General features: G+C 35.3%; 1 protein-coding gene across 3 annotated transcripts in view; it reads left to right on the forward strand.

Moving 5' to 3' along the window:
• The window catches only part of Liprin-beta (liprin-beta 1), a 165,290-nt gene that overhangs the window by 32,182 nt on the left and 110,690 nt on the right, over positions 1-22,418 (forward strand). For 2 of the 3 annotated variants that reach the window (XM_085827729.1, XM_035353097.2), the window contains exons 2-3: positions 16,701-16,833; positions 18,353-18,582. In XM_085827729.1, the coding sequence (XP_085683855.1) occupies positions 16,743-16,833; positions 18,353-18,582 (321 nt within the window). In that variant the 5' untranslated portion in view covers positions 16,701-16,742. Of the gene's footprint in view, positions 1-12,297; positions 12,442-16,700; positions 16,834-18,352; positions 18,583-22,418 lie in introns of those variants that run through there. The other variant, XM_035353098.2, reaches the window with a different exon arrangement.

Consider the following 22,418-nt stretch of genomic DNA (forward strand, 5'->3'; position numbering starts at 1 on the left):
GTAAATTCCTAGTTCGTACGCCAAAATGTTGCTTAGATACTGTGGTTCCGTGACAATATTAACATAAGTAAAATAAAGTGCAATGAAATGTGTAAATATAAACGATTAAATAAATAATATAAGTACTTGAATATTTATAAACAAAATTCAATACTAAGTGTAAGCAATATACTGATCAAAGTAAGGCATATTTTAAACATTAGAATTAAAGTGTGACAAAAGACTTAAGCAAAATTTCAAAAACAAGGAAGCGGTAAATGGTAGATTAGCCCAATTCAAATCTCATTAAAGCTCTTCAGGGAAAATTTTTTTAATGATTTTCGAATCCAGCTAATTCCATATCGCGTTTCGCCGAAACAGACAATTGAAACTATAAACAAAACTCTTTTTTAAAATTAATTGAATAACTTAGCCATAAACTTTAGTCTATATATATATGATATATCTCTTTGTATATATATCTATTTCATAATTACAAAACATTTTTTAAAAATAACATAATATAATCATGCCTAGTATTTTCGCGCGTTAAGCTGCTGAAAAATTATCAATAAAGACATAAAGTAAGAAATTTAGAACCAATTATACACAAAGACCAAAAACTGAAATTCATAAGTAATAAGTTTCAGTTGGGGAGGGGCCAGAATTTTCGCGTGAACTATTATAATTAAAATACATTGGAATGGTTCATCAGCTAATTCTGGATACAGAAAAGCGAGGATTTTTTATGGAAGAGAGATTTTGATCGATTTCAGTGTACCTCCTTCTGACGAAGTGGCATTGAAGTTGATTGAATTCCTCTTCGTTTTTATTCTTTATGTTCTTTAAAGTTCATTAATTTTTTTAATTTGGGTTTTACTTGTTTGAAGTATTTTAGTTTCAACATTTATTAAATTCTTTTATAAATTTATAGGATTTTTTGAAATTTATTACTTGTGAATTTCAGTTTTTGATCTTTGTATAAAATTGGTTCTAAATTTCTTACTTTAGGTCTTTACTGATAATATATGCTATATTTATCTATATATATATAGATAAATGTTTTAGAAAAACAGGACGACTTAATCTAAATTAAGCCTAGTGCTTCATATGAGCTGATTCTATTTTGGAATAATTTTATTAGTCGAATGTACTTTTGAACTGATTGTCGAAGGGCGGGCGGTCAATTGAGGTTTAGCTTGTAGGCTGTTGAGCCCTGCCGTTTTTTATACCATTATAATTAAAGAATGCCTAAAAGATGAATCAGAAGCTATACTTCTCTTCCATTACCACCAATTCCACGAAATAACTTTCGTCTCGACGGAATTTTAAGTCCGTTCATGCCGCATAGACGCTAACAAACATACATGCTTTCTCTGGGATTGGAACACAGGCTCAAGGCTATAATGGCTAATTCTCTTACTATCATGCCAGCAAGCCATATGATAAATAGTATAAGATATTTAGTTTTTATCTCCAGTAAAACTGGTATAGACCATTTAAGCATATTCGCGTCTTCACAATATATTACTTCTTTCATATTCCTCCCCCAACAATACTGTAATACCATGTCTTGCCAGATTTTTTTTCGAACTTTTCTTATGCATCACACAATTCTTGTGATGGTAACTTAAATCGCGAATATATCTCAAATTGCTAAAGAAAATGAACTTGTTGATACATAATTATTAATTTTGAAGAACTGCTGATAGGTCAACGTCTTTTATCATTTGGACGTTTGCCCATCTGCTCGTTTCAACCTTGGTGAAATTCAACTTCCTCGTCTGCGGTGGCAACAAATAATCGCTCGCAGATGCGACGACCTAACTAATGATATGTGTGTGGGATCACTGATGTCTTGGCGATGAAAGGCGGGAAGGGAAGGCACGTTTATCAATTGACGACCGAGAATTGAGTATCTTCGAAACGGTGCGTTACATACTTCTGTAGGAACTTCATGCTACTTTGAATGGACTGTGATATAAAAAATATTAAAAAAGGCGTTGTTAAAGAATAAACTTTACAAAAACTAAAAGGAAAAAAATAATTTATCGTATAATTAAATGAGAACAATATATTAAAAATTTCTCTTTCAGAATTCTTCTACAATTTTATGTCACTAATAAGAAAGGCGTGGGCGCGTAAATGACGAAATTTAAAAATGTTAATTGCGTTGTCGAAAGTGTAATTCGTTATCTTTATAAATTTATCGTTATCATGGAGTTACATTAATGGACGTCATCATTTAGGTACCCACGCTTAGTGTTCGTGACGCAAAATTGCGGATGAATTCTGTGTAAAGAGAATTTTTTGATACTATACGATAAACTATGCGATAAATTGTTTTTCTTCTTATAGTTCATTAATTATTTTTGGAGCTTTAAAACAAAAGCTTTTTTTTATAAATCTTACCTAATATTTTTTTAAAATTTATTTTTAGCCTAAATGTCTCATTTTCAATCAAATTATTCAACTGAAAAATCGTTTTTCAACAATAAGTAATCGTTCTTTTAGTTCCAGCAACTTTATTACATGAAATGGCTAAAAAGTGCAGCGATTTTGGTAAAAAAATCAAAAATTACATTGAAAAATCTCATATGAATTTAATTTATTTATTTGACACGTGCCTGCCGTTTGGTACTGCACGAAAAGGAGAGATGTCCCATGGAGGACTTTTTAAAGGAAATTGCCTGATATCTACTTTACACGTGAGAAAAACCGCTAAAACGCCATGCAGCCAGCCCATTTATCGTGACTCAAACCCCAAATCGATCTACCAGTATTCAGCTTATTTTACCACTCGGTCGCTAATGGGAATGAACTTTATTTAAAAGATTTTTTCCTTCACTCTATCCGATAGTGCAAACCATAAAATTATGATACTTTTAATCTGTGCATTAAATGAAGATATGCGAGAGAAATCGTTTTACTATTTTAAAAAATGAAAATCAAATTTTGAGAAAAATCGCTTCATCACAGTGTATTGTCATTCGCTATGAGGGTTGGCTGCTGGATGTTTTTGTGGTTTTCCCCATGTGTAACTTGGATGCAAGCCGTTTTCCGTAAAAAGTCCTCCACGGGGCATCCCTTTCTTTTCGTGTGGTGCATAATGGCGGTGTGCTATTTGAGCGTCCTAGCTTATCAGAAAATAGTTTAAAAATCTAGATCAAAAGTTTTGACCATAGTGACAAACAGCATGAGATAGTTAAAAAAAAGCTTATATTAATGTGGTAAGTGAAAGTTGCATTATAAGCTATTTATTCCACTTTCTTAGCATGCTAGTTCATGAATTCTAGTAGTGGTCAGCATGCTCGACGCGTATTCAAGAGGTCCATGGTTCGAGTCTCGGCGAGAGCATTGCTCATTTTTTCATCTCTCCTTCTTTTCTACCTGGCACGCTTCCACTCGTACTAAAAGCAGAATTAGAAAGATCCATCTACCGACTTCTACACTAAAAAGAGGACCTTCACGCTAAAGAAGATTTACATCTATCCTATGCCAGCATAAAAAGCTTCCAAGATTCCTCTGTCTTACATCCAAAAGTTCTACCCATCCTTTCCTGGAGCAAATCGCCCCTCTCGGGACAGTTAAGAGAGATTTTTCTCTGACGGATCAAAAATTTCAGGACGAGTAGGGGCAGCGTTCACGGTCTTTTCGAACAATGAAGAAATTTATCAAGCACAATTCCGTCTAAGCAACCACGCTTCAGTCTTCCAAGCCGAGTCCCTCGCTCTCAAAGAAGCAGCACTATGGTTAGGTACGTAACCAGCAGCTGGCACTTCAATCTTCACAGATAGCATGAACGTTCTGAATGCGCTGAATTCCTTTCCTCCAAAGGCCCACCAGCAGCCGAGCAGTAAAATCGCTGAACACTGGTAGTTCGGTCCGAGGTTCGAATCCCGCGAACGGTCTAGCTGCATGGGCGTTTTCGTGGTTTTTCCCATGTGTAACGTGTATACGAGCCAGTTTCCCTTAGAAAGTTCCCTCCTCCTCTTTAGTTCCCCATCCCTCCTCTTAGGCAGATAGCCCTCGAGGCTTTGCCATAATCACACATACACACACACCTTTCCTCCAAAATATCCGCGCTCTGCAGCACTTAGAGAGATCCTCTTGACGTTAGGCTCCTCCATCCCTTTAAAGATCAACTGGACGACACTCCGGGCCGAAAGGCAACGAACGAGCTGATGAACTAGCTAAAAGAAATTGACAAGGAAGTTCCGCTTTCCGCAGAAGTTGCAAAAGGGCTTCTCAAGACAACACTCCAAGAGACATGGTCATCACGATGGCAGGAAGAAGAGACAGGAAGATTTACTTACAACATCTTCCCAATACCTAGTCTCAAGAGGCTCAAATGCAACCGACTCTTCCTCCAGACCTGTAGCAACCTCAGACGGGACGTCAACTGTTCTTGATGTCTTCGGGAGGAAGACGCGGACGCACTTCATTACCTGCTCTATTACCCTCTGACAGAGAACCTTCGACAGCAGTTCTTTCCTCCCGACTACATCACATATCCTGTGAATAGACTGTTCACGGACTACTGCAACAAGGGCTTCTTAGAGATAATGAAGCAAGTGAATGAAAATAATTATATCTAAGAAACTGAAGATTAATGTAAAATGTAGAAAAGCGGCATGACCGTCAGATTGCTAGCAACGACTAGGATGACTTCCTAACCCTGCAGTGCCATTAACTTAGTTTGGCGGAACAGGTTAAACAAAGTGACCATATCTCTCCTGCTTCGAAACAACCTAATGTCTCTACAGTGGCGCCCGAACTAAAAAAGGTGGTGAATGATGATTCTTCACCACCAGGATTTGGCGACTGGGTCAAACTCCAGTCGCCCTTTTAAAGGGGGGTAGTATATAAGGTATTTATCCCGCTTTCTTATCATGCGTTCGTGGTATAGTAGTCAGCACGCTCGACGCATATTGGAGAGGTTCTTGGTTCGAGTCCCGGCGAGGGCATTGCTAATTTTTCATCGCTCCTGCTTCGAAATAACCTAATGTCTCTACAGCATAATAATTATTATTTTTGGACATTCTCGATTTAAAAGAGGACAATGAATTTGTTTTGTACCCTCTGGGAAATTTCAAATTTCTATAACAGCTATATTTTTTTTATGTTAGAATTTTTAAAGTCCCGTAAAAGAATATAATACTACGTATTGCAATAAAATTAAAAAAATGAACTTTTAAAATGAAACGCTGGGGAAAATGTAGATGAACATATAAAATGGGAAAAAAAAACTAAAAAACATATGCTAGATTTCATTACAAATGATTTAAACACACTAATCAATCCTTAAACTCTGTTGTTTTTTTAGATTAGTGTAATAAAATGTAACTATAAAATCTCTATATGAAAAGAGAGAAGAAAAATAGCATTTATATAATGGCTGATGACGTCTAATGGTAAGCTGCAAGTAACTATCAGCAAGGGTAGTGAAATTATGACAACACGCGATAATTTCATGATGATGCAGTCAATATCATCATAACCTTAAGATTGTTTTATAGTTGTGTCGAAGAAAGAAGCCATTGTTTTACATTGTAACAGATTTTTTTTAAATGTCGAAAATCTTCGAATTGACTTTTTTTTTAATCATTCTCATTTTAAAAGAGGGCGAAGAGTTTGTTTTCAAGCTGAAAATTTTGTAACCGATGCATTTTTAGATGTTGATATTTTAAAATCAATAACGTCAAATAGTCAAAAAACTCAAGCGTTTCGAAATTCGCGGGACAAAAAAAAAAAAAAAAAAAAAAAAAAAAACAGAAATACGTTAAAAAATTGATATAAATTTCATTTAAAATCCCCCTTCTATATCTGCTGATGCAAACAGCAAATATGATTTTTAGTATGTTCATTAACCGAAGATACGTGCGAAAAATTACATAAATGTTAAATAAATAAAGAAAGAAGAAGAAAAAGGGAAGTCGAATTTTGAAAAATCTTGCGACATATTGCATTATCATGGCCAAACAATGTGTGTACGAAATTTGAACTCGATAGCTTATTACGAAGCAAATTAAAAATCGTTTACAAACTTCCGATTATGACGACAAACACCCTGAGTGAACTAACTAAAAGCTCATAATAATAAAAATTATATTGCTTGTAAGAAATGGGATGAAATGAATTATTTCCTTTTACTAAAACCACTGATTCTACAATTTAGCTTTGATTTTTAGTTATTCTTTAATTTTAATGTTAAACTGAAATTTCTAATTTCCATCAATAAAATCAGAATTCCTCTTTTAAAGGTAGTTGCAGATGTACTAAATTAAATAGGGGGGAGGGAACAGAGTAAGCGAAAATTTATTTATATTAGCGTTTGTCACAGTTGAAAGGTGAAAAATGGAAAATCTTTCATTACTAGACATGTGTGATTGGGCATTAAAAATGTGATGTGATTTAATTTCTTTTACTGATATCTGTCTCAAATCACTTTCGAACTTAAGAAAAGTAAACGTTTGTTTTTTCAAATTTATTTATATACTGTACAAGAAATCATCACCTCCCCCCTTATGTGTATTCATGCTGTAAGTGGTAGCACGTTCGGCTAGCAGTCAGAAGATCTGTGGTTCGAATGTCGGCGAGAGAACATCTGATTGTGTCACGTTTCTGGCTGCAAAAATTCTGATTGACTCTACAGTGGCGTACGGCTAAATTTTGGTGAATGGTAATTCGTCACCTCGTGGCTTTGGTTGACTGGTCTTCCTTCTGTCTACCCTGTCGCCCTTTAACTGTGAGAGGATATCAGGATTTATTACTTTCCCCTCTGCATGCTCTCGTGGTGTTAACTGATAGCATGTATGTCTAGCAGTCAGAAAAATCAATGATTCAAATCCTGGCTAAAGTATAGTTCATTGTGTACATTTCTGGCTCAGAAAATCTAAGCCACTCTAGCTGTAAATATTTCTGTGTTTCTTAAAATGGCTGGAAAAGACACACTGTAAATTAATTGAAGAGAAAATAATATAATTTGTATATATCAATATCAACATAATGTTGCGATGAAAGGCTAGACCTTTTCGATTGCTGGGAAATGAAATAAATGAATGATTTCATGTACCAGCTGTCGAAGAAATAAGTTTTTCTGAATAACACGCGAAACCGTTCCAATGTCTTGTAAAATTGTAACATCGTTACTTATTTTACGTCGATTTTTGGAAGCTTATATAACTCCATCTTCAACTTCACCAAACCGAGCAATTTATTCCGGTATTCAAGGAGTTTATTGCAGGAACAAAAAGAGCGTCATGTAAGTACTTTTGTAAAAAATATTCCGAAAATACTAAAAATGACCATATTAAGAGATTTTTGAATCTGTAGTGACGCACCTAAATCCGCAGTAGCCGAGAGTCTTTGCGGTGTATTAATGGCGAAGTCGATTCTCGACGAACATTCTGACTGCATGTTTTTCTTTTGTTGTTGTTGTTTCCGTTATGTGTAATATGGAAGCAAATTAATATTCGTTGGAAACTTCCTCCACGAAGATTCCTTCCCTTAGATAGACAGCCTCGACCTATTATGCTTTAATCGATTTACTAATATTTAATATATGTAGAGTGTATGCTACTACATGAGATTGAATCTCGAGTACGAAATTTTGTTTACATTTTTTTAAAAATCATTAAGAATCATAACCACAAAAGTTCAAACAATCTATTTATGACTGAAAAATAAAAAGTGTGTATTTTAAGAACATAGCAGTTTTACCCGATGTTCTACGACATGAACTGACTGTAACTGGTATTTCAGTAATTCCAAGAAAGATAAAAAGAATATCAGAAAGAGACGACTATAATGCACACAAGAAGACATTTAATACCCAGAAGATTTAGATAAAGCAATTTTTTTTTTATATAATTTGAATTTACCTGTAGAGACAGTAGGTATTTTTTGGGATCAGGAAAGATGAAAAATAGCAAACGCCTTCCCCGGGAATCGAACCACGGACCTCTGGAATACCGGCCCAGCGTGCAAAACCACTACACCACGAAGGCACGCTAGGAAAAGCGTGTACTCCCCCCTTTTAAAGGGCGACTGGGATTTTTAGGGGACCTAATCGCCAAATCCTGGGTGGGGAGAAATCATCATCGACCACCCTTTTAGTTCGGGCGCCACCGTAGAGACATCAGGTATTTTGGGAGCAGGAAAGATGAAAAATAGCAAACGCCTTCGCCGGGAATCCAACCACGGACCTCTGGAATACCGGCTGAGCCTGCAGAACCACTGCGCCACGAAGGCGCGCTAGGAAGGCGGAAGAAATACCTTATATACTTAATTGCTTACACAAATATTGTTGTACTCAGCTCATCTGTGAGGATGTTATTGAAGTTATGCTGTCCTTGATCTACAGAATTTGTGCTTTTCTCCCCCTCCATAAACAGTGCACTTTTCCTACATTGTTTCTTAATGACTTTTCCCCCCAACGTGAACAACTTTCGTATTCGTGATTTAATCGCTATTCCTGCTTGTATTACATGCTTAACACAGAATACACCAGGTTCAAATTATGACAGCATTTTTTTAGATAATTTGTTGAACTCTTCTTCAGTACCATTGCTCAAGATACTCTTAATCTGACTAAATATTAAAAACATTCGCTTAGTCCCTAATTTCAAGTATCACAGGGTATCCACTTGGCCCATAATTTCAAGTTTCAAGTTGCATAGCGTCTTTTCTACGGAATTTCTACGGAAAGGCAAAATTGAGTTCTCCCAACTTGAAGCATGATGAATCGTTGTTATTGCCACTGATGCATCTGTGTTCGCAAAGCACAACAAGGACTGTGATAGCCTACAGAATTTGCATTTTTTCTTATTACTTATTTAATATCAGGTCATCGCATAAATAATGTCGTTTTTCAGACAGGCAAAACATCTTCTACACGTTAGGTGAGTGATTTTCACGGATGTATAAATATCACTGAGCAAAAATAGCTTCCTTCAGATAAATTCTGATTTACAAAGAAACGCAGATTCTTATTTGATACTTTAGAAGCTCCTTATGAAAATGGTAGTTACAGAAGAGAAGATTAGACACGTCATGCTTTACTGGTGTAAATAGGGCAGTAGTGCTGTAAAGTATATAGAAGAATTGTGCATTAATGGTGTTTTGAATATTCGCGAGTATCAACGATGTTTCGGTAAACATCAACAAAGCGATCTTAGCTAAAAAATGTCATTCACTGTAGATGCCCTGTCTTTTCTGATAATGATGTGTTGAAAACTATAATTGATAAAAGGTAGTAAAAATAATGCAGTTGTTGAGGAGTTGTCAGAAGACGTTAATTCAAAAAACGTTTAGTGACTGGTGGTTCGAAGCTTAAAAAATTTCATTGATGAAAAAGAACACAATCCTCATAAGGTATTTTAAATGAAGCATCAAGACTAAGCTATCTTTTCTCTAACAACCCCGTTAATTTTTTTAAGGAATGACATAAAAACCCTATTATAAAGTTGGAAGAACGTTATTTATTCCGACGAGGAATAACTAGTTGATTAAATCAATATCTTACTTATTTATTATTTTTTCAAAACCTACTTTAAAAACAGCACTACTAATGAAATGGTCTGATATAAACACAAGTCATATATGTGTTTTGTTAAGTGCGCGTAAGGTTTTTAATTATTAAATTTTGCATTCTGAATCTTTCTATTATAAACAAACATATTTGTATTGAGTGAAATGTAAGGTGTAAGCATGCAAAGTGGTAAAACATGAACATTTCAGAAAGTGTGCAGAATCTGCCTGAAAGATTGTTCCATTTCTACTACTGTTACCTAAAGAGCAAATTAACTGTACTACCTCCAAACTTAGCCGGCCAGACGGGAAAGTAGTTAACCACTTGCGCTACGACTAAACTTCACGGTTGCGGTGCCGTGCGCTACAATATAACAAGAGGTAAAGTGTCTCATTTACGCCGCTTCGCGTCTGTGCACTCGCAGACGAACTCGAGAAATAAACAATCTCGTTGTTAGGCGACGTGTGCACCACGTTATTTTCATTTTTGCGATAAATGCCTATCGACGTGGTGTTCACGTCGCTCGCGGTTCGAGACAAAAGCATCTCGACGTGCGTGGCACGTCTTTTTAGCGCAAGTGGTTAATGACACTGACTGCCGTACCGAAAGGCCCGAGTTCGAATACCGGAGCAGACATGGATGTAAATTGTCTGTCCCTTCATAAGAGGTAACGGTGGCTGCCTGTTAGGTGCTGCCATAATAAAACGGCTACCGCTTCTAACCAAAGTATTTGTCAATACCTAAAATTTCTATGCCCGCCATTTAAAAACACACACAGACTTCCGAACTGCAAGGGAAACGTTTAGATATTAAAGAATGATGAAGCTACTAAAGACATGTATAAAATTTGGCAAGTTATAACTCTTTGTAGTGAGAAAGAATAAAATGAAATTTATCAACGTTTAGTAAAAGGATGCCAAGATTGCACAAGTTGTCAAAATGATTGAGGGTATCCATGCATCATCCGTTTAAACATATGTTTATTAAATTTACGGTGTGCCGAACAGATTCCATTCCTTACTTAGCTCTAACTGAGCTTTACGTGTAAAAAACGTATCTACAACATTGTTAGTTTGCCCATTATTGGGTATACCTGTCCTAGCTGGTGCATAACATCGCAGAAATGATCTGCTAAACTTCAAGTAAAAATAGAGCTATATTTAGACTTTTCGGGGCCCTAAGCATTAAAAAGATTTTGGTGCCCCGCATATGCTTACGCGGGATTTTTCTTCATTCATTCTCTTTTTTAGTTTTTAGCTGAGTCATGCATTCCATGCTAATGCAAGCAATGAGAAATTTTATGGTGCCCCCTTTCCTAAATACTTAAGGACTTTTTTGTGGTGCCCCCTTTCCTTGATGCTAAGCACGTGTTTGCATTGCTAAATGGTTAATCCAATCCTGAGCAAAAGCAGCATAAAACTTGGAGACTTATCGTCCGGTTCTCCTTATCACCTTAGGAATAAATTTATACATTTTGATTTTAAAACTGACAGCACTATAACTTTCTGTTTAAATGAAAGAGAACTTCTGTTCCAGATAGCTGGATTGCTAACTTTTGTGATAATTTCAAATATCTTATTCTCTAGGAAGACTTGCTTTTCTGTTTTTATGCATGTACATGTACTCAAGAATTCTAGTCTGTAGATTAGATAGCTTATGTTTTCTAATATTTCTAAATTTTGTATAGTTCTACTCTCCTCCCATTTTTCATTGAACTTAGCTTGATTTATTTTTGTGCTTTTATTGTTCTTATTGTAAACCTTTGGCATACCTTAGAGTTATCTCCGTTAGATGTGTAACTATAGGTTATGGGTTTATGCTTTAATTATATATTGCATCGTTATTTCCTGATGTTGATTTCACCTCCAAGATTGTTAGCGTGAATTTCTCGAAAATTTAATTTGAGAGACAGAAAGCAAAATCATTTTATGCGCGACTGTTACTTGCAAAAATAAATCTAATGTCAAAGTAGCAACAAATGTTTTCTGTAATTACAAATTAAACTGTTATTAATACACGAGAATATGTTTAATAATTTATTCTAAATCAGCAGGACTATTAGCGTGTTATATTAGTAGAATAAGGGAAGAAAAATACGCTCTCCCTTCTTTTAGACTTATATTGCACCTTGTATTACAATTTTTTTACCTTGTTCCACTGTTTGTTTCTCTTTATGAAAACACTAGAGGTTTAATTGTTCATTATTTCTTAGAAGAGAATTTTCAGTAAATAGACAATGGTTTGAGCAGTCTGAGCATTAAGATATCTAATTAAAATGTGTTTTGTTTCTAGAACTGGTTCCGTGGAGATAGAATTTAGGAGCATCAGTTTGTATTGGATGTCTTTCATGAAATCCATATAAAAAAGAAGGTAGTGTATGAAGGAATTTCACACGAGAAGGTAATGTAGGAGCCTATCTTTTAACAGACTATCAAATTCTGAAAACAATCTGAGGCTGAATCTCCTCATTGCTAATTTTTTATTCTGTAAGAAGATCTGTCCGTGCAAAGCTAAGATCTATTTGCTTAATGGTGGATGGATCAGATCTCCATCAAGTATTTTTGTTACTGCAATTAATTACTTCTTTCATCTGTTGTGGATTACGATGTGGATGCAGATAGATGCAAAAGATTCAAGGTAAGCCGGAAATGCCGTAATAATTTCAGAATCACGTCATCCTATTTGGTTGAAATCACGTGATCGCACATTCGGCGGAGGTTAATTCCTGTCGTGCAGTTTTTTGTTTCTTAAATCCTTTCCTGGCGCAATCGGCCTTGCCTGCCTCCTCTGCAAAACCAGTCCCGGTCGCTGACAGACCTTTCGAACGTGAATAATTTTTAATTTCATTCCTCCCTGATTTTTCCGAAGAGAGTAGATATTCATTCTCTGCGTTTCTGCATCATGATGTCCATATTTGCTTGCAAAGAAAAGTAAGCATAAAATAATCTTTAAACCTTTTTTTTTAAAAAAAATATTTATTAGTATTTTGAAATTGCTGCAATCTTGCAATAAAAATAAAGTATTAATCATTGTGTCATAATATTACAGGTTAATTATTACCGTAGTGATAATATTGAAAAATGTAGCATGGTAAACTTAGATAGCTTGTGCTAATGAGATAACTGGCATTGCTAATTTATGGTTTAGATTTTATCGCTTGATTTTGATGAAATATACTAGGGTTTTCTGTTCATGGAACGGATGCCTACGTCGATTACTTTCTAAGAAAAATTAACTCGCAATTACACAAAACATAAATGAAACTCGAAAAGCCAACCTGTTTAAACGCTGAGTGTCTCGGAAAGAAACATTGTTTCGGTGTTTATAATTTTATGTTAATATTTTTTGTAGTGAAAGACGGGTATTCAGACTAGGGTTCGCAGGGTCATTTTAAAATTTTATATTTTATTTTATCAATAGTTATTAACGTAAATTATATGTACACAAATTAAATTAATAAAGTAATAGTATGCGACCTTTTGATGCAGTTATATATATTAAAATATCTCAAGACCTTATTTACATTTTCTGTTTCAAAATATTAAAAAAACAACTTTTTATGATTTATGTGCGAAAAAAATTCTATATTTTTAAAAATAAATCCCACAAATTTTATATCTTGTAAGATTCGATATATTGCATCTTGATTTCAATGACTGGGTTGCGAAATATTTTTGCTGGTCACAAAAGAGTTCGTGAATGAGGAAAATTTAGGAAATGGTAATGTCTCGTCAAGTTTACTGCGACATGATTAACCGTTGTTATTATATTTAAAATTAAATTCTGAGATTTTATTGCTTTACAGTTCTTTTTAGTCCAAGGGAGCAATGTGCCGAGAAGGACTATTAATTTCGTTTTGGCATTTTGCGTGGATCCACTATAAACGGCGAATCACTTATTAAATTGTTGCCCCCAAATATTAGAGCCCTGTATTATATTTAAACAAATTAAATAATGAAGAATCTGCATAAATGCATGTATGTTTCGCGCATTGTAATAAAACAGCGGTACCTAGAGCCATCAAATTTTGAATAACGTATGTCTCCACCCGAATATGGGCATCTGGAAGTCCGAAATTGGAATTTGTTTCATTATCTATTTCATGTTTTTGTCTTACAATTTGAGTTCTGCATATTACTTGAGTGATTAAAACCGCCGAATACTAGTAGTTCGACCTCCTTTTGATTCAATCCCAGACGAAAGGGCTGATCTCACGGTTTGCTTTTGTGGTTTTCCCGTGTGTAATGTGAATACGAGTCGGTTTTCCTCAGAAAATCCTTCACGAAGTTATCCTTCGGCTGTCATAGCTTTGCCATTTTCAAATAACCTAATAACGTAACGTTATAATTTTAGTCTTGCTATTACTTAAATGTTAATTGGGTATGGATTTTTGGATCGTGATTAAACGCATGAAATCTATCTGCCTTTTTAGAGGACCTTTTTAAAGGAAACTAGCTGATATTAACAATACGTGTAGGGAAGATCACAAAAACTTCCATGCAGTCAGCCCATCTGCCGGGATGTGAACCTAAGTCGAATTACCAATGTGCAGTGGTGTTTATCGTTCTGCCACTAATTTAATTTAAATATGAATAGCAGAACGTTTATAGCGTAGAACAGTATACATTAAGTAATTAAATTATAAGACGTAATAAAATTTCCTTCGCACTTGTCGTGGCAATAAATGGCTTATGTGATATATACACTGGTGTGCAAAAATTAAGGACGAGACGGTTTTTTCAATATAACTTTGTACAAAAGCTTTCCAAATCAACACATTTAATACCGTAAGATCCCCAATACGTAAGGACATGAGTAATGTAAGCAACACTTATTAAAAGAGAAATCAGAGGGATAAAAAGAAGCTTTATTGAAAAAGTAACATGGAGCGCAATGCGACTGAAGGCCGAAACATCCCTGTGATGGGTGTCCAGCAAGAAACATCCGGTCTTTAATTGGGGATATGATCTACCCTGACTGCTAGGCAGGTTTCACAGCGTCTGCCCATGCTGAGAATGAGGGTGTCAATGAGTTGTTGAGGCATTGCTGTCCATTCGTCTTGCAGCGCCAATCGAAGCTCCGGAATCGTTACTGGTGGTAAGGTACGAGCTGCCAAGCGTCTGCCTAGAAAATCCCATACATGCTCGATGGGATTGAGATGCGGAGATCGTGCCGGCCAATCCATACTTCAATATCCTCACTCTCTGTTCGGCAGCTACTGTGCGATGACATGGTGCATTGTCGTCCATGAAAAGGTACTGCGGACCCATAGCGCCTCTAAAAAGACGCACATATGGAAGAAGAATCTCGTTACAATAACGGGTCCCGTTGACTGAACCTGCGTCGAAGATGTGAAGGTCTGTACGACTACCAAGCATGATGCCTCCCCAAACGAGAATACCGCCACCTCCATATCTGTCCCTTTCAATGATTGTCGAGGGATGATTGCGGCTTCTCCGCTCTCTCCAGATCAGTATGAGATGATAATCGCTACTTAGACTGAATCTGCTCTCATCTGTAAAGAGTACTCGTCCCCATTCATTGTCTCTCCAATTCCGGTGTTCCCGGCACCACAGAGAACGCTTTCTCCGATGGGCAGGCGTTAGAGGTACACACCGTACAGGGCGTCGTGCAAACAGACCACCTCCGTGCAGTCACCGTGCAGGCCACGGTAAAACGCGATATCGGTCGTCCAGTCGCCTGTGTCGTGTGTCTAGCGATTTCTCCCGCTGTCTGCCGCCTGTTTCTTCTGGCCTGTAAGGCAATATACCGGTCATCTGCGGATGTGGTTCCTCATGGACGACCACCACTAAACCCCCGGATAGCTGTTCCTGTAGTTTGAAATTGTCTCCAAAGTAGTGAAACGATGCTGTGAGCAATTCCGAACTCTGCAGCCACACTTGTCACACTGCGGCCTTCCTCCAACTTCCCAATGATTCGACCTCGGGTAAAAGCATTCAGATGTCGTCTAACAGATTGATTATTCGCCATTTCTCGCTGAGGCAGCAACTCGGTGTGATTTTAACTGCTATACGGCGTGCAATCTCTTTGCCAGAAATACTAATCTTACACCGACAACATGCTTTATACTACTCAGACACTCCCCCATTACGTCTACCTGCTTATCTGCGCATGTGCTACCGTACATCACCTTACTTAATCTCCTGATTGGTCTTTCTGTCCGCTCTGCCTCTTCGTTCAGCTGATATGCTAATTTTTCGACTTCGTCCTTAATTTTTGCACACCAGTGTATATGTAGCAACTGCAAACTAACAACTATAAAAAACTTCATCCATATAGTGTGCATTATCAAACTCCGTGCCAGGATAAATAAACTTTACTTAGCTGATCTGACATTTTTGGTCCCATAGTTAAATTTCGCTCTTTTATTTACAACATTATTTTTCCAGGAGAAAAGATGTTAATCTAAAAGAAAAAAGTTTCTAGCCCTGTGAATGAAAATAAATTCACATAATTAGAACTAGCAAACCTATTTGAAATAGTCCGAGTTGAGATTTCGAAATTTCTAGAAAGTGAAAATTCCAGTGAGAAGAAGATAATGTAATTACTTAAAAATCATGCTTCTTAGAACGCATCATTGCCTTTAAGAAAACTAATGACTGAGTTGGTTTGTTAATTGGGAAACAAAAATACACGAGAACTGTTTGCCTAAAGGGAGGGATGCGTTCGTGGGGGCTTTATGAAGAAAAACGGCTCATACTCGTATTACACGTAGAGACAATTACGAAAACACCTATGCAGCCAGCTTATTAATTGGATTTTAAAGAAAAGTAGAACTACGAGTGCTGAACGGTGTTATCCACTCTGCCAACTGGTGGGCAGAATTCATGGATGTACGCGTAAAGAAGTAAGTCGATTCGTAAATTTGTCGTGTGGAATTCGTATATTGATCACCGTGCTTTAACCCTATGGTATGGGGTTTACTTATGGGATTATAACCGAGAAGACACTTTATGCAGATTTGGCATTTCTGCGAAATTTATCATTCTTTGAAAAGCGTGTGTTGTTGTACCTTATATATTTTATTGCAAATTTGCATTGGAAAGTTGTTGTGTCTGAAAATTTGAACTAGCGTATATCAAATTTACCTTAATTTTGTATTTCAAAGTGTTATTTCCAAGCTTTATACTTTTCTGGTTAATGTTTTATTCTTTATTTTTCATTTTAGCTGGCATTGGCATCATCAGCGAGCTTCATTAGTGATGAAGGTATGGAGAATATAAATACGACGTTCTATGACGAGCTCGACGCAAGTCAAGTCTTAGCGGCGGCTTTGAAGCAGATGGATGAAATTATAAACGGTTAGTTACATAAATAAATTTTCTTCCTTAATTTAAATAACCTTAATTTAAATAACCGTGTGTAATGGTGGCAGTTTGTTGTCTAATCTATTATCTATTGCTAAGGTAATAAATGTTTTAAATTTCTTATATTTCATAATGATAACTTAGTTAGCTTAGTTAAATCATTCAAGCTGTGGTACATAATATTTTCGATAGAAAGGGATACCTCATTGAAAAGTCATTTTGTAGAGACGTCAAGATTTCAATTTTGCTGTATGAAACGTTATTGATATTAGGGCTAGAACTGGTATAGTCGCCCAACTGGTATAGTGGTTAGCGTCGCTGACTGCTGTCCCGGAGGGCACGGGTTCGAATCCCGGAGAAGACAGGGATGTTTGTAAATGTATAATGTCCGTGCGGCGTGGAGGCACTCTAATTATGCGACCAGCCGAAAGTCTTCTCGAGAGGTTGATGGTAGGGAAAGAGGAGGGGGAAGACCCACCCTTGGACCCGTCCTTCCGGGGTACTCTCCATCAAAACTGGGAGCGGAATTGAGCTAAATCGCACTAACACCTGTAAGGTACTCAAGGCTGTTGCCAACGGCAGTCGTATCTTGCGCTCCTTGCCACGAGAAATTTCGTTGGCTTAGGCTGACTGTAGGTTAGATAAGTGAGCATTAGTAACAACAACAAAAACAGAACTGATGATGTAAACCAATTTACGAAAGGAAACTCTTCTTCGGTTAAGCCATGACAAAGTCAAAAAGGAAACGATTAATGGGATGCTCTGTTCGCTTCGTCAGATATATTCTGAAGATCAGAACCTTATTTTTTGTTGCAAATAATAGATTATAGGTAAACACAAGCTTTCAGAAAGGCATTTACCTCGTTTGTAGGCCAAATAAAGGCTAAAATGTTCCTGTTAATGCCAAACTATGGACGAAATTCCAAAATCAGAAAAATGTGTCATTTGATTTTCGAACATTTAATTAATTGTTTGTAAATGTGTATGATCTTTAATTTGTTATTATCTCACTATTCTATAAACGAAAGCATAAATTAAGTCATGTGTAAGTAAACGTTACTTGTTTTTCAGGCTTGACTAATAACATCTGACTATTTTCAAATTTAATATTTCCACGTTTAACCAACGTAGGTTTTTTTTTTTTTTTTTTTTTTTTTTTTTTTTTTTTTTTTTAAATCAGAGTATGCATTGAGTTATACTATATAATTATACTCAAGAGAATTTTAGTCGGTCTTTGTAAATTTTTCATCACTTAAGCTATTATTCATTTATTTGAATTCCTGTGCGTTAAGTATAATGACTCTTGTTTTGTTTTAAATATTTTCCCTTTAGCCGTACTTAATATCTTGCTGCGTTTAATATCTTGCATGCGTTATTAATAAATTAATAAAAAATACATTTTTAATATTTGAATGTTTTTTAGAGCTTTCGTATGCTTTCTTTTTAGCACTTTCTGTTAATTCTCGAAGAAGTTTAAGAGCCAATATCATCGCCTCTTTTCTTTCCCTTTCAGGTCCAAATGGAAATAACAATGATAATGTTTTGAGTCAAGACAATAATTCATCTTCTAAATGCCCACCAACAACAAATATTGCGTTGCTCATCAAAAGTCTGAAGTCGGCCTTAGAAGAAGTGGAATTTTCTAATTGCAATGGAAATCTAGATACGAATGGCAGCATCGATAAAGATACTTTATTCTTCTTGTTCAAATGGCTGCAGAAAGAACTGTACGCTAAACAGCAGGTTTGTGAATAAGGAATTATATTGCTTTAACATGTTGGGGACATTATGATAGGGACGGCGTAATCAGTAATCATAAGAAGCCATATGCATTGAGCTTTATGAAAAGCCTGGTTAAAGCTATATGATTAACAACTTTTTGAAGGGGACTTTTTATGATTTCTCTCCTTTTTTAAGAACTGTAAAATTTTTAACAGTAGGAAAATTAAAATAATATTTTTTCCCCGTTTTTTAACTTTTACTGTTAAAACTTTTAAGAATAAATGGAATAATTATCATTTGTAATTTTTAAAATTTAACTATTTTTGAGCATTTTCAAAAATGGTTAAATGATCTTTAGTTATGCAGTTGATGTGATAATATGGATTATCGCCATTTAACCTTAAAAAAGGCATTCAGGTAGATTGTTTTGGTAAATCGGTTCCTTTTGTGAATACTTACGGTTTTGAAATATCAACATTTGCTTTAGATGCTATTAGAGAAAAGTCTTATTTTTCTACTATAAATATCCGAATGGTGAACGCGCAGAGTTGATAAACAAAAGTTCACGTTATTTACTGCATCTTGTCTCTTTGGCCTTGGAGATTAGGAAAATGCACCCAATTTCTGTTACATACATTGCTGCATTAATAATTGCGCAAACGATTTTTGCATTTATAATTTTTCTTGTCATAAGAATTATTACTTTCCTATCCTACGTGTAGTTTTTCCCCTTTGCATATTTTTATTTATCATATCTACTGATAGTGTGTAATCATCTTTTTAAAAGCTGAATAGCATAATTTCTTTTAATCTTAGCAGCTTTGCATTATTTTCATAGAATTTCACTCGAAAGAACAAGTCATGGATTGCCTTTTGAAATCCAAATTTTATCTTTAACTGTTTACTGATATAGTAGACCTTAAAGATGAACTTGTTTGATAACCTGATTGATATCTTTTTGAAATAAGCAACACTGTATAGAGCATTACGTTTTTTCATTGCATATATGCATGGAGAGAATTATTCTGGCTGTAGAAACATGCAGTGGCTTAGCAGTGATGTGGAATCATTGCAGCCTAATGGTTAATGCGTCATATGTTATCTCTCAGCATACAGCTTTTATTAATTCCTTTATTGCTATACTAGCAGCTTCGCTGCCAGCCTTCGTCTGCCTTTTAAATGTACCGGAAAAATGGCTGAAGGCCACAAAATGGCCAAACGTTAAATTTAAAAACTGCGTTGAATTTTACTCTGCAGAAAAACTTCATAAAAAAGTTATTACGTATAACTAAATTACAATGAAATAAGCAATATCCCTTAATACAAATATTAATTATCCTAATAAATAAATTAACCAACTTCCCTTTGCAAAATCTTAAGAACTCAAATGGTATAACGGAGGTTAAGAACTTTGTTTCTTAAAAAAATCACTCAAAATTTTTCAATATCTTAAAAACAGTGAAAGGAGCAATAAATAACATAAAAGAATACAAAAAAACAAAAAATTCTGAAAAGCAAAGTATAACTAATGATATTTTATCTTATATTTTCAAGAGAAAAGAAATTACAATGAAATAAGCTATATCCCGTAATACAAATATTAATCATCCTAATAAAAAAATTAACCAACTTTCCGTTGAAGAAAAAAAAATCATGCGAAACTTTACAATATCTTACAAACAGTGAAATAAGCAAAAAATAACATGAAAGAAACTCAAAAAACAAAAAATTCCGAGCACAATTTTACTCTGCAGAGCAACTTTTTAAAAAAACATCAATAACAATGTATTATATATATAAAAAATGACAATGAAATATGCCAATCTCTTAAAAACAGTGACATAAGAAATACGATGAAAAATTGTTGCCAAACCCATACTTCTAAAAGAATGAAACTATTCAAAATGATGCGATTTCATCAAAAATCTATCAACAACAATAAGAAAGGAAAATTGTTGCCAAAATCACATTTTTAAAGATGTGAGAAGTGTACTCGGAAGCTTCATTTAAAAAAATTTTTAAAAATACAAAATATTATCATTTTTCCAAAATTCCTTTTGTAAAAGCAGTCGCAAGGATAAAAGTTTAACGTGTCCAAAAATAAAAAAATAAACTGTACATTTTTAAACATAAACGTTTTTAGAAAAAAATCCCGTTGAAAAGGTGTTAAGCTCACTATGTTAAATAAATTCGTATTTAATCGATTTATTGAAACACGAAATGTATTTTAAGTTCGTAAAATAGCTAAGTGCCTACGTTTCATGACGATGTGAAAATGGAGTGCGTAGAGTAAAATCTCGCTTTCCTATAGCCCATTATGTCTCAAAATGACGCGATTTCGTCACAAAACATAAAATTAAAAAAAATCGAATTCGAATTTCGAAAAAATCGCTTCGAGGTGCTCTGGCTCTTGTCTAGATGCACCTATGTACCAAATTTCGTAGCCGTTGGTCTATTAGCTTACGCGCAGCGCGAACGAAAGACACACACACACACACAGAGACAGACTCTTTCTTTTATTATATGTAGAGGTTATCATTATTTTATACTTAAAAACAAATTAGGGGAGTAACGCAAAAAGTGATATTAACTTCCTTTGGCTAATAACGAAAAAAATTAAACGGGAAAATTGAAGTTCTGTATTTTTTTTCTATCTGCAACATGTACATACACTAATGTTCAAAATTAAGAAAATTTTCACATTTGATCGATTATCTCCAGAACTGAATGACAGATTTTAATGAAATTTCGTATGAACATAAGTTGACTTGTTCGTATGATTAGGTTGACTGGCCATCATAGCCGCGCTTCAAAGGTGAAGCACTTACCTCAGCAAAACTGAGAGGTGATAGAAAATTATAACATAGGATATTGATTTCAGTACTACACCCAAGAAAATACCAATGTATCAAAGAGTATTTAGTTTTGCATATGCGTATATCATTACATATCCTACACTATCAAATGCATTTCGATGCTAGAGGAAATGCTGGAAATGTCTACCGCTATTGTCCAGACATAACCGAAAGAGAGGCTTCGTGTTTGCGAGAAAGGCTTGTAAGAAGTCGTCGCTAATCATTTGAATTTCATGTGAGATGTTGTTTACCGATTTCTATATGGTACGTGGCTTGTAAACGTAAGTTTTTGCTTTTAAAACGTCCGATAATAAGAAATCGATTGAACTTAAAGTAAGGTAGTCTTGGCAAAGGGGGTCCTTTTCGAAATAGTCCGGTCATCAAAAGCGTTTTCTATTTCGATCATGATATTTGTCAGTCGATGTCTTGATGATGTTAGGACTTCCTATTCTCATTACGCAATGTCCCATGTTCCTAAATCTGTATATTAGCATTTTCTTGGGTTGGCTGTCCAAAGAATAACCACATATACTAGATATTAACGAGAAAAGGATAAAAACTATTTAGGTGACGCAATTTAGAAATTTGCCTTAGATGTTAAAATCTACAGGCTGGGTCTTAGTATACACTTTCAGGCTAGAGTATTAAAGAACTTCAAAAAATGTCATTACCCTAGGAAATCAGAAACGTTATTATTTGGTTGAAAAGAGGAAGCTTGTTGAGATAGTAACTTCCATAATCGCTAAATTAGAGATTGTATGAATTGGACGGAGGGTTAATACGCATCCGTTCTTCACTTCTCACGAGCTAATGGCAGAGCACTTTCTCACTGGCAGTTTTGAAAGCTTTATTTCATTCTCTCCGTGTTAGATTTAACAGCCGCTTTCAGTTTGTTAGATAATAGCTCGTTCCAAAGCAGCTTTGCCCGTATATTAATTCCCAGTTTCCTATTTAACCGTCGCTCGAGACGCCTTCGCATGTGACGTCACCAGACGTGGCTTC

The sequence above is a fragment of the Stegodyphus dumicola genome, chromosome 12 (genome assembly GCF_044657685.1).
Source record: "Stegodyphus dumicola isolate Sdum_Otavi_A_Nest chromosome 12, ASM4465768v1".
Classification (NCBI taxonomy): domain Eukaryota; kingdom Metazoa; phylum Arthropoda; class Arachnida; order Araneae; family Eresidae; genus Stegodyphus; species Stegodyphus dumicola.